Genomic DNA, 13,427 nt, shown 5'->3' with positions numbered 1-13,427 from the left:
TGGTTATTGTGCATTCAAGGTATATCTGCATGTTATAATCAACACCTGCTTAGGGAATTCCCTGGCAGTCCAGTGGCTAGAACTCCGTACTCTCACTGCCGAAGGCCAGGGTTCGATCCCTGATCGGGGAACTAAAATCCCACAAGCTGGGCAGCGTGGCCAAAAGAAACAAAACAAAACCAAAAACACCTTAGTGTCAGCCATACTTCATCCAGCTTTTGCTTGCACTATACAAACTTATGAAGTTGAAGTGCAAGCCATACCTTTTACTGTTTCTCCTCTTCCACCAAATTTAGGAATAAAAGGTATCTTCAGGAAGGAAGATGATTTGAATTCTATAGAAGAACTCTCAATTGATCAAATTGCAGCAAAAGTGAATGTAATTTGTAGCCAGAAATAGGTCTTAATATAAAATAAGGAGTTTCTGATGGTTCTTTACCTGCTTCACTACTCCCCCCAACGACAACAAAAAGTACTATAAATACTTGCTTATACAGCCTGTGTGCAGAAAAGCTTCTGGCACAAATTTCTTAGGCCTCTTCTCAAGAGCCTCAAGCCTGATCCTCTGAGATGACAAACCTCAAGAGTCAAAATAAAACCAAAAAGGATGAAGACCAGAAAGGAATAGGAAGAACAAAGAATTTCTAATCACTTCTTACTTGTTCATTCTACTTAACTGGTCCTAGTTTAGTCTCTAACTCCTATGTTTCCCATGATCCATTAATTTGGCTATTATGATAAAATATTTTTAATCTCTCTAGGCCCTTCTAATTTAGACAAGTCCTGACATAATGCTATTTTTTTCTCTATGACCCAGATGAAATATTTTTATAGTCCTTGGAACCCTTGATGCCCCCTCCTAAATTCCTGCTCTGTGGCTCTAAAGTTACGACAGTGGAGACAAACTGTATGTGAAACATCCTGTGGAAACAGGTGAGTGGAGTAAGGGTACTGCAGCAATTGGGCTCTCCTCCACCAACATCAGGATATTTCTCTTTCTTCCCTACAGTATTTAACAAGTAAAGCAGAAAGGAAAAGGCTGGCATACACACGAGAGGCTGCAGCAAAGAGCTACCCCAAGCTTTTTAGGAATCCTCATAATATCTTTCCACTTGTTATAGGTACCTAAGTCTGGAAAATATCTTTGGAATATGTCTTGTGTGTAGGAATGCATAAAAGATAACACCTTGCAAAAGTCAAACATACAGGTTTAATAATGTGCAACTAACGAAGATGGTTTATAAATGAAATAACACCTACACATTTAGTTCCCTAAATATATTACACTATTAATCATTAAAGTTAGACCTATAAGTACAAGTTTTCCATATGTGGAAAAGTAAATCTGTTTTTAAATTAAAGAGAAATCATCACTCTAATTCTTAAAAATAAAACTATCAGGATAAATTTCAAGTGTAGCTGCTCATAGTCACTGAATAAATTTAAATTTGATAATAAAACATTTAAGTTTCAACCAATGCACCTTGGTTGAAGCACATTTAGCTGAAATAACTTCGAGTCTGGTTTATTTCCATCACATATAGTACATTTTTCCAACAAGAGCATGTACATTCAATATAGAACATTTCCAGCAACAGTTACAGTCTTTCTAGTTTCCTTTCACAGTATATTTTAGTGCAAAGCACTGGGAAGGGTAAATGTTTTTCTAGCTATGAAAGCATTTTATTATGACCTTGTGGACCTTCAACATTTTAAAATTTTATACAAAAAGTATATAGATGGACAGGGTCCCTCCTAAGTACAGGGATGAACCTATATAAAAACATGGTATATTCTCTGCTGTACCTTTTAAAATTATAATTTGACAAAAATTACTAAAAAATAAAATATTCCCTAAAAAGTATAAAATATTGATACACAAAAACCTGCCCAGTATTTCATTAAAGATAAATGTACTTCTGTTTTCCCTAAAATCTTGATTACAAAAATGGACAAAAATTCATTATTTTCTAAATTTTACAGTAGGGATCAAATATTATCTAAAGTGGTCATTTAAGATTTTACTTGGGAGAGAAAAAGAATCAGGGTTTACACCCCAATCTTCCTTTTTTAGTAATATTTAAAGAAATAAACTAGTATTATAAGAAGTGGTTGTGCAGGGATTGTCTGCATCCATAAAATAGCAGTAAGCTATCTATTACCTTCATATTAACATTAGTAAATGTGTGGTCTTTTAAAAAAAACTGAAAAATTAAGTTGCATCTATCATTAAAGTGCTTTGTATGAAACTTAAAGAAAAATAGGGGAATGTTTTTCATAAAAACCTCAGATGTTTACAAATGAAGAATGTGATGATCCATGGATGAAAATGAACCGGAAGTTTCCTGTAGTATATATTTTAGAATGAAATTTTCAAACATTTAAGTGCTATAGAACAAGTTAGAAATAAATGGATGTAAAAATAATTACAAATATTTAGTAGGCTAAATATTTATAATGTGTTGAGATTTGTCTTTTGGTCCTAACATACGCTCACTAGGAAATTATATATCTGTACAATCCAGATAAAAATTCTGCCAAATAAAGTGGAACAAAACTAAAATCGCTAACATATAAAGTCTTTGTTAATTAAAAATCACCAGTGGTGATATTTTCTTCAGGTTGTTGATCACTTAATCAACAAACTGCTGGAAAACAAAATTTGCAACATTTTTGTAGAAACTGTAGACCAAACGCACAGGGGTGGTTAGCTGATGGACTGGGATGACAATACAAAATGTCATAGCTACTTGAAAGTGCTGGAAGAGGCAGTGCCTTAGAAACAAGTGGTTAGATGGTTATTATTTTAGTCAGAAAACAGCAGTTACAGTCATATATTTATCAAATTTTTTTCTTTTTTTTTCCTCATAGTACCATTTGAAGATGTTTAGTGGTTCTAACACCAATTTAAAGTCTTTCCACAAAAATGAACTCCAAACCTTTTCGTACATCACTTGAAGTTATCTGAGGAGAAATGGGAATAAATGAACACTTTTGAGTTTACCAATAAAACCTTATTTTCAAAATAATACAATAGTAAGTGACTTCTAAAGGATGGTTTCATCTCAAGTTTTCCACACAAATAAAAAAATGTGTGATAATCAAACCACAACATTTAACCTACTCAGCACTCAAACTAAGTATACTGCTTTAGAACCTGAATCCAAAACTAATTTAATACTAATTAAATATATTAAATGCATTAATACAAGGGACACAGGTACTGAAGGTAAACTTTTAAAATACAGAGAGACTTGCAAAAACAAGTACAGGGAGTCTACTCCTTATTTTATATTGCTTTTTAAAAATCTACATTTGTTCCAAAACCCTCTAAAAAACTAATATTTTTTTTCTTTCTTCCCAATAGGAATTTTATTTTTCTTGCAACACACAACCCCAGGAGAAAAAAAAAAAAAAACCTCCTTAATAATATTACCTATGTTGAAATGATCACCAAAACTTTATTTAAACAAAAAGGTAAAAATAAGAGGATCGGGGACCTAAACAATCACTTTTTCCAAAGATCAAAACTAAAAAACAGGAACTAACACATACTCCCAAGGAGAAGGAAAAATAAACCCAAACTTTTGTTTATCAAGTTTCCCCCTTTGCCTGGAAGCACTATGTTAAATGTAAATAATAAATGCTAATTGTTCTAAATTCAATTTGGGGATTGTTTTTTCTGAGTGCAGCACTTTATTTAGCCATCACAGATTAATTTAACAATAATTACAGTGCCTCAAAAGACTTTTTTCCTATAATGATCGCCTTCACAAATTCATTCTAATATACTTAACTTCCTACAATGTATTAATTAGTAGACTAAGTCACTGAATCAAATTAAACCTGTGCAAAGTTAGTTAAACAGAAGACTTCTATTGTAAACACAAGCCAATATAAATGTATATCTTTTACAACATTGAGAGGAAATCACTGACCCTGTGCCATCTACCTATAACTATATTGCATTGTCCTGTGGAAGATAAGTTCTGAAGTTAACTTTTGTTCCCAAGCCACTGGAATAAAGGTCACTGAAGAGGTAAATGCGATATGCACATTACTCTTGCAGTTCCCACTGCCGTAAGATACATGGAAGCAAATGTGTTAAAATGGAACCAGCTATAAATTATGGTCAAATGATTTTTTTAGTTCGATGGGGGGAAAAAAGCAAAACTCTGTAACTGTTCCTCACCAGACAAGAGCCTTAGATCTTGTACTTCGGCCTTTGGTTTTGTTTCCTTCAGGTGAATTGGAAGCATTTGCCTTATGAGTTTTCTTATGATGTTCAAGATAAGTCTTTTTGGCAAATGCCTTTCCACATTTATTGCATCTGTGAAGAGAAAAGTTTTTCGTGACTTTTACTTCAATACCAACATCAGCTACTTCATACTTTTTACTAGGAGAGTTAGAAGTGCCATCATGTTTTGAATCACTATGTTTTGCTTCGTCTCTTGAAGGGCCTCTTTTTGCCACTTTATTTAGAACAAAATCAATGGGCTTTTTTATAGCTCTGATCTCTAAACTGGCTGTTATTTTCCCAAGATAACGGGATGACTTTTTATGAACCACAGTTATATGTCGTATCACATCGCGCTTCCGACGAGTTTCATAAGTGCAAAGAGGACACTTGTAGAATTTAACATAAATGTTATTCCCATCTGTGTGCAATTCAATGTGTTTAGTCAAGTTCTGTTTGGAAGTAAACTGACGTTTACAAAGTTTACAGTAAAGTTGCTTAAAGTCAAAGCCAGCTGAAAGTTTTGGTTTCCTGGTTTTTTGCTGGCCACCTGCAGCAGACGGACTAGTTGATTTAGGGCTTTCAGAGTCTTGTTTAACTTTATTTTTCTGTGCTGCCGGTGCGTTCTTTTTTTCATTTGAATGATTTGTTCCCTTTAATTCATTCTGTGGAGAATGGATAATGGAAGGGGGTGAAGATTCTACAGAATCTGCTGGTTCAACTTTAACTTTTATTTCTGAACTGTTGGCAGTATTACTGGGGCCTTTCTCTCTTTTAGAGTTTGTTCCAGAAAGAGTTATCTTGTGGACAATTTGCATATGTCTTTTAAGCATTATTTGTGAACTATATTTCCTCTTGCAAAGGAGGCATTTGCATGCAGTTAAATTGTATTCAGCCTTTGAAGACGACTTTTGTTTTCGAGCCTTAAAAGATTTTTTAGGAGAAACAGAATCCAGGAACAAAGGTTGCCCAGGCTTTGTTGCTATATCAGGAGTAATTGAATCCCTCCTTAGTCCTCTATGAACTTCATCAAAATGCCTCCTTACATTCGCTTTTGTAGCAAATGATTTACAACATACTGGACAACTCCTACTTAATGGAACTAGAACATTCTTACTGCGTCCTTTAGAGGATTGGTTTGGATTCTTTCGTGTTTCAATGTACTTTTTTAGTTCTTCCATTTTTTTCTTGTGTACTTTTCGAATGTGACGACGAACACCTCGTCTGGAATTGAATTCTTTTCTACAAAGACAACATATCAACTGGTGACCAAAATCAGAATTGTCAGAAGTTTCCAAGTCAGCCTGTGATTCCTGCAGTTGTTCATCAGATGTAGGTGCAACTTCATCTGCAACAATTTCAACAGGAGGGGGCTCTACAGTTTCCACCTCTGTGTCTGTAACTGGAACTGTTTTAGACTGTTCAGTGCTAGTTTCCTGTATTTGAACTTCAGGCTGTTCAGGAGTACTGCTTGACTCTGTGACTTCAGTAGGATTATCAGTCCTTGAAATATATTGAAACACTGCATTCTGATTAGTTTCTATGGGTTCTAGCTTAATAATGTATTCTCGCTTGTCCACACTTGGATATATGGCTTCTAGGAGATCATTTATGGCTTGGCTTTGTTTATCATTTACATCAGGAAGGTCTGTTAAGGAAAAAACAACATTTTAATCTGAAATAATTAGCCTGCTCTAGCCCTCTAATATTTTTAAATGTATTATGAACTTCTATCTTAAAATTTATTATATTACTGGTTTGCATTTATTTTTACAAGAGCATTATCTACTTTTCAGTATCTTATGAGTATAAAAACAAGTATTAATTAAATTAAAATTTGCTTTAATTTACAATCTCATCATGGTACACAAATGTTAAGGAATAGATGGAATCTGAAGAGCTACTTCTAATAAGGGCACTTAATATAAAATATTTAAGCACATGGGTATCCTAAACAATAAAAATAATATTTCATATTTTTAGGCTAGCAAAGGCAAATCAAAGTTCTCAAAACCCAAGATGGATAAAACACCATGAAGAATGTTACTACATATAAAAATAATTTTTTTTTTAGAAAACATAACAGCATTCCTATTAACTTAATCCATAATAAATAATCTCGTCTAATTGTATAGGGACATTTGAACATCTTATGGAAAATGAAAAAGATTTCTAGGAAAATATATAAACATGAATGACAGGATGTATAGAAGTGTTTGCTAAATTCAGTCCTATTACATGTCTTCTTAACATGGCAACCTATTAAAACAAATGATTAAAAACTACAGATTAACTCCAAAAACAGAGCCAGTTTTATTTATCTGTGCAATAATTACACCGTCTGTAGGCAACCTAATATTCCTACTGCAACAGAATGGTCTAACACTGGTTATGTTTCTACATACAATACTAAAATCCAGCTACAAATATAGCATCAAATCTGGTATCTAATTATAAATCAAGAAATGACGGGCTTCCCTGGTGGCGCAGTGGTTGAGAATCTGCCTGCCAATGCAGGGGACACGGGTTCGAGCCCTGGTCTGGGAAGATCCCATATGCCGTGGAGCAACTGGGCCCGTGAGCCACAACTATTGAGCCTGCGCGTCTGGAGCCTGTGCTCCACAACAAGAGAGGCCGCGACAGTGAGAGGCCCGCGCACCGCGATGAAGAGTGGCCCCCACTTGCCACAACTGGAGAAAGCCCACGCACAGAAACGAAGACCCAGCACAGCCAAAAATAAATAAATAAATAAATAAATAAATAAAATTAAATTAAAAAAAAACAGAGTAACTAAAAATGCAAACATTCTAGGGGGAGACGTCACATTAAACCTTGTTGACGTCACTTATACCCCAGAGTGAATTATTTAAAAAAAAAAAAAAAAAAAAGAAATGATTCATCATAGCTCTTCTAGTCTACGAATCTTTCTTTTTCAAATGGATAAAGTGGTATCTATAAGAAGAATTATACTTTCACAGAAGTACTTCTAGAATAAGTATTGCAGAAGAGTGCACAATAATACAGCAAATCCATTTATCTATTTCCCTCTAAAATTCAACTAAACTTTAGTTCACACCAAAAAATAACAAAGAATAACTACCAGAAAATTAAATTCCTACTAGTTCTTTAATTAAAAGGTTAGATTTGAAACTAATCTCTATAGCCTACCTTTTCATTTATATTTCAAGGATAAAAAGAAGTATAGTAAGATCTAACAGTGGTAGGGAAAGTTTCCAGACAAATACGAAATTTTTGTTTCATCTATGTCCTATAATATACTTTAAATCAGCTTCATGCTAATAATTAAAGCAGTACTTTTGATATTTGGAGTTCTGCATTCCATTTCCATCCCAAAAAGGTTAAGCGGAAAAATGCACAAAATCCATAATGTAACTGTAATATCAAACTAACAAAATAAATTCTATATTTTGTAAGTTCACAAGAGTTAAATCCCTGAACAAGAAATAATGAAAGTAACCTATTACTTATTAAAATATTTTAAGGAATTTACATTATTCTTTAAAGCAAGAAAATAATACCATTATATATACTGCAACTTAATCATACAGAGACAATACGCTTAATTCAACAAACATTTAGTTCCACAAAGACTTTGTTAGGCTACTAACCTGCCTTTATCACATAAAGCTATTTCAGATCTCAGGTTAGCCCATAACACAATCTAATTTCTGATAAAATGACTTATCTAATAAACTTCACTGAGAATAAAACTGATCTTCAAATCAAGAGCCAGAAAACACTAGAAAGATTAACAAATATTTTTTAATGCTCTCTACAATTACCAAAAAAATCAACTCATTTACTCATTCTTTGCTCTATTTCCAACCTTCTCATTTACTTAAGGAGAATCTAAGTAAATGATGAGTCATATCTGGTAACAAGTTGTTAAGAAGTAAGGAGGAAAAATACCAACACCCTCATCAAGCATTAATATTTTAACTTACAAAAATCCTGGATATAAACTGTATAGCCCATATAAACATTCAAAAACAATATCCAACACTTTAATACAAATAAATATACTCAAAAATCTAACCTCATATATCTTTAGCAAAATCCAAATGAAAAACACTGATATGAAGTATCTATTTAAAGAAACTGAATATAACATTGAGTCAAGTATTTTATCTTATTCTCTATCACTAAATTATCTGTAACTAGATATCGATACCATTTTAACATAAATGTGTAGTTGCAGTATACGAATACATAGCAAAATGCATATATGAATAAAACTTACTGTCATCCATCTGGAGACTTGGTGGGCAGTAGAATTTTTTATGGGTAATTAAATTTGGTAATCCTCTGAAGAGACTGCGGCATAATTTACATTCAAAAATAGTGTCCACATCTTTTAATAAAATATGCTTAAGTTGTTTAGTTCCTGAGGGAAAAAAGAAAAGAAAACTTAACACAAAAGGTAACTTCAACATGCAGTTTTAAACTGGGCAACCACTGCTGACAATCCAAAGGTGCAGTTTTACTCTTTAAAAACAAAATACGGGCATTGCCAATGTCTACCACACTATACTCAGAACTAATTTATAAACTAAGTTCTAAGCAAAATTCTACTATCATTTGGATATTAGGACAGCTGAAATTGATGGTCTTTTTCTAATTCAGCAGCCAATCAATTCCTGGGCTATCTTAACAGTGGTTCCAACATCTGGTTGATCACTATGACCTGGGAATAAAGATGTACATGACCCACTCCTGGAGATTCTGATTCAATAGACCTGGAGTGTGACAGAAGAATTAAATGCCACCCCAACCCAAGTTTTTGGCTGGTTCTTCCAGCTCTCTTTCACATTAGGAAGTAAACATGAGCAATACACTTTCCCCGATTCCTTAAAGAAGGTCAAAACTGTCACAGGGTTGTCTGTGACTTTCTTTTTAAATTCAGCTTAAATTACTTCGGGTTCTGGGGCAACATGGGATTATGGCCATTTAGTGTGAGAGTAAAGAATCCTTGTCCATGGTTTTGAATTTTGCTTAGGTCTCTTAATACCACTAGAAATTTATTCAAAGCCTTTCTCCCTCAAAAACACACCCTAATTGCAATAAATTAAATATTGATATAATTACTACTTTAAAGCCCATCTTTTCCACTAGATTATAAATTCCAAGGCAGCCAAGACCAAGCCTGCCTTATTTACAGCTACAAAGTGCTCAGCTCTAATAATGCTCAATAAATATTCGTTGAAGAATTGCCACTGATCTACGGAATCTAAGCATTATTATGATGGAAGATCAAAAGGCAGAGAAAAAATAAACAGCAACAAGCACTCTTTAAATCTTTAAAATAAAACACAAATAGAAGCTCTTCTGTCACTACTTCCTACAGGTGTTTGACACAGGTAAATTGACAAAAGTGATCTGCAGTGTTCACTAATTAATGAGCCTTTGGTTTCCTCAAAAAAATGATAATATTGACTTAAATTAAAGAGGGGAAAGAACAGCATCCTGAAAAATACCTAAGACTACCTAGGTGCACAGTGTTCCATCATTCAACAAGCACATGACTGTTAAGCTCTGAGACTACTAGAGAATAAACACCATCTCAGTAGCATAATTAATACTGTAGGATCCATAAAAGTTAAGCATTTCTGATTCAATCTTTTGCAATCTGTTTATATTTAATTACTGTATCAATCATCATGTTGCATTTTATCATTTTGAAGACAAGCCAGCCCTCAAATTTCTACTGCAAAAAGATTACCACATTATCAGAACTTTACTAAGTCTTTAGAGATTCCAATTTTGATTATCACCTAGTTGTGTGACCTTAAAGGGCTATATAATCTTTGCACCTTGGTTTATTCATCTTTTAAAACAAACAAACCAAACCTATCTTGGAGAATTATGAAAGAAAATATGAACCTAAATTCTACAAGAATTAAATTATAAATCCAGGTTTCTACTGCGAAAAAAAAAAATATATATATATATATATATGTATATATATATATATATATATATATATAAAATAAAATAACTTCCACTATTTCCCAATCCAACTCAAGGTTTAATTTGGTCCACTAGACCATACTACTGCAAAATCAGAAAACACACATTTTAAAAGATTCAGAGGATAGCTTGGGTATTATACTTTGTATAAAAGTAAGTTCACATACACACACACACACACACACACACTTCTCTAGTTTATTTCACATTACAAAATATACTGGCAATAAAGTGCTAACATATTTAGTTCATAGTTAACCTCATAAGTCACTGACAAACTATGAGAGGTAGGCTGATGATAAAAAAACACTTTAGATAAACCTCTCTAATTGATCTACATATAGTTCTCGGTAAGTGTAGGTGGGTGTGTTACCAGACGGAAGAAAACATGGGAGAATTTTGCACTTTAATTATAAATTAAAAGACCAGCTAGACCCATACTACAAATTCAATTCTGCCTCTAAAAGTAGTTAAAAAGGATCGAAGAGGGACACAGAAATAATCTGAACTAGGATTAGCTTAAGAATTCTACTGAAGATCTAACTAGAACATACAACATGAAGTTATACCTAAAAAAAGTTATTTGTAAAATCTAAGACTGCATCTCTAAATCAGGTTCTCTCAATCAACCATAAAAAACAAAAACAGTATCAATTTTTTCTTCAGTCCCAGTTACACAGTTATATTCAGTAGAGAGTATATATTTATTCCCAGTAAGCATCCCACTCCCCCCCCCAAAAAAAAAGACTGGGGCTAAACTTGACTCATCAATCTTTTTTTTTTTTAACATCTTTATTGGGGTATAACTGCTTTACAATGGTGTGTTAGTTTCTGCTGTATAACAAAGTAAATCAGCTATACATAAACATATATCCCCATATCTCCTCCCTCTTGCATCTCCCTCCTACCCTCCCTATCCCACCCCTCTAGGTGGTTACAAAGCACCGAGCTGATCTCCCTGTGCTATGTGGCTGCTTCCCACTAGCTATCTATTTTACATTTGGTAGTGTATATATGTTCATGCCACTCTCTCACTTTGTCTCAGCTTACCCTTCCCCCCTCCCCATGTCCTCAAGTCCATTCTCTACGTCTGCGTTTTTATTCCTATCCTGTCCCTAGGTTCTTCAGAACCATTTTTTTTTTTTAGATTCCATATATATGTGTTAGCATACAGTATTTGTTTTCCTATTTCTGACTTACTTCACTCTGTGTGACAGTCTCTAGGTCCATCCATCTCATTACAAATAACTCCATTTCATTTCTTCTTATAGCTGAGTAATATTCCATTGTATATACGTGCCACATCTTCTTTATCCATTCATCTGTCGATGGACACTTAGGTTGCTTCCATGTCCTGGATATTGTAAATAGAGCTGCAATGAACATTGTGGTACATGACTCTTTTTGAATTATGGTTTTCTCAGGGTATATGCTCAGTAGTGGGATTGCTGGGTCATATGGTAGTTCTATTTTTAGTCTCTTAAGAACCTCCATACTGTTCTCCATAGTGGCTGTATCAATTTACATTCCCACCAACAGTGTGAGAGGGTTCCCTTTTCTCCACACCCTCTCCAGCATTTATTGTTTGTAGATTTCTTGATGATGGCCATTCTGACTGGTGTGAGGTGATATCTCATTGTAGTTTTGATTTGCATTTCTCTAAAGATTAGTGATGTTGAGCATCCTTTCATGTGTTTGTTGGCAATCTGTATATTTTCTTTGGAGAAATGTCTATTTAGATCTTCTGCCCATTTTTGGATTGCATTGTTTGTTTTTTTGATATTGAGCTGCATGAGCTGCCTGTATATTTTGGAGATTAATCCTTTGTCAGTTGCTTCATTTGCAAATATTTTCTCCCATTCTGAGGGTTGTCTTTTCGCCTTGTTTATGGTTTCCTTTGCTGTGCAAAAGCTTTTAAGTTTCATTAGGTCCCATTCGTTTATTTTTGTTTTTATTTCCATTTCTCTAGCAGGTGGGACAGAAAGGATCTTGCTGTGATTTATGTCATAGAGTGTTTTGCCTATGTTTTCCTCTAAGAGTTTTACAGTGTCTGGCTTACATTTAGGTCTTTAATCCATTTTGAGTTTAGTTTTGTGTATGGTGTTAGGGAGTGTTCTAATTTCATTCTTTTAAATGTAGCTGTCCAGTCTTCCCAGCACCACTTATTGAAGAGGCAGTCTTTTCTCCATTGTATATTCTTGCCTCCTTTATCAAAGATAAGGTAACCATATGTGCGTGGGTTTACCTCTGGGCTTTCTAACCTGTTCCATTGATCTATATTTCTGTTTTTACGCCAGTACCATACTGTCTTGATTACTGTAGCTTTGTAGTATAGTCTGAAGTCAGGGAGCCTAATTCCTCCAGCTCCGTTTTTCTTTCTCAAGATTGCTTTGGTTATTCAGGGTCTTTTGTGTTTCTATACAAATTGTGAAATTTTTGTTCTAGTTCTGTGAAAAATGCCATTGGTAGTTTGATAGGGATTGCACTGAATCTGTAGATTGCTTTGGGTAGTATAGTCATTTTCACAATGTTGATTTTTCCAATCCAAGAACATGGTATATCTCCTCCATCTGTTTGTATCATCTTTAACTTCTTCCATCAGTGTCTTATAGTTTTCTGCATACAGGTCTTTTGTCTCCTTAGGGAGGTTTATTCCTAGGTATTTTATTCTTTTTGTTGCAATGGTAAATGGGAGTGTTTCCTTAATTTCTCTTTCAGATTTTTCATCATTAGTGTATAGGAATGCAAGAGATTTCTGGGCATTAATTTTATATCCTACTTTACCAAATTTTATAGCTACTTTACCAAATTCACTGATTAGCTCTAGTAGTTTTCTGGTAGCATCTTTGGGATTCTCTATGTATAGTATCATGTCATCTGCAACAGTGATAGTTTAACTTCTTCTTTTCTGATTTGGATTGTTTTTCTTTTTCTTCTCTGACTGCTGTGGCTATAACTTCCAAAACTGTGTTGAATAATAGTGGTGAGAGTGGGCAACCTTGTCTTGTTCCTGATCTTAGTGGAAATGGTTTTTTTTCACCGTTGAGAACGATGTTGGCTACAGGTTTGTCATATATGGCCTTTATTATGTTGAGGTAAGTTCCCTCTATGCCTACTTTCTGGAGAGTTTTTATCATAAATGGGTGTTGAATTTTGTTGAAAGCTTTTTCTGCATCTACTGAGATGATCATATGGTTTTCCT

General features: G+C 34.0%; 1 protein-coding gene across 4 annotated transcripts in view; it reads right to left on the bottom strand.

Moving 5' to 3' along the window:
- The window catches only part of ZNF800 (zinc finger protein 800), a 50,852-nt gene that overhangs the window by 22,695 nt on the left and 14,730 nt on the right, over positions 1–13,427 (bottom strand). For 2 of the 4 annotated variants that reach the window (XM_057549637.1, XM_057549639.1), the window contains exons 4-5: positions 8,499–8,642; positions 4,193–5,885 (exon numbers count right to left, since the gene is read on the bottom strand). In XM_057549637.1, the coding sequence (XP_057405620.1) occupies positions 4,193–5,885; positions 8,499–8,642 (1,837 nt within the window). Of the gene's footprint in view, positions 1–1,191; positions 2,965–4,192; positions 5,886–8,498; positions 8,643–11,425; positions 11,547–13,427 lie in introns of those variants that run through there. The other 2 variants (XM_057549638.1, XM_057549640.1) reach the window with 2 other exon arrangements.

The sequence above is a fragment of the Balaenoptera acutorostrata genome, chromosome 7, assembly GCF_949987535.1.
Source record: "Balaenoptera acutorostrata chromosome 7, mBalAcu1.1, whole genome shotgun sequence".
NCBI classification, from domain to species: domain Eukaryota; kingdom Metazoa; phylum Chordata; class Mammalia; order Artiodactyla; family Balaenopteridae; genus Balaenoptera; species Balaenoptera acutorostrata.
This window is presented reverse-complemented; position numbering and strand designations above follow the sequence as displayed.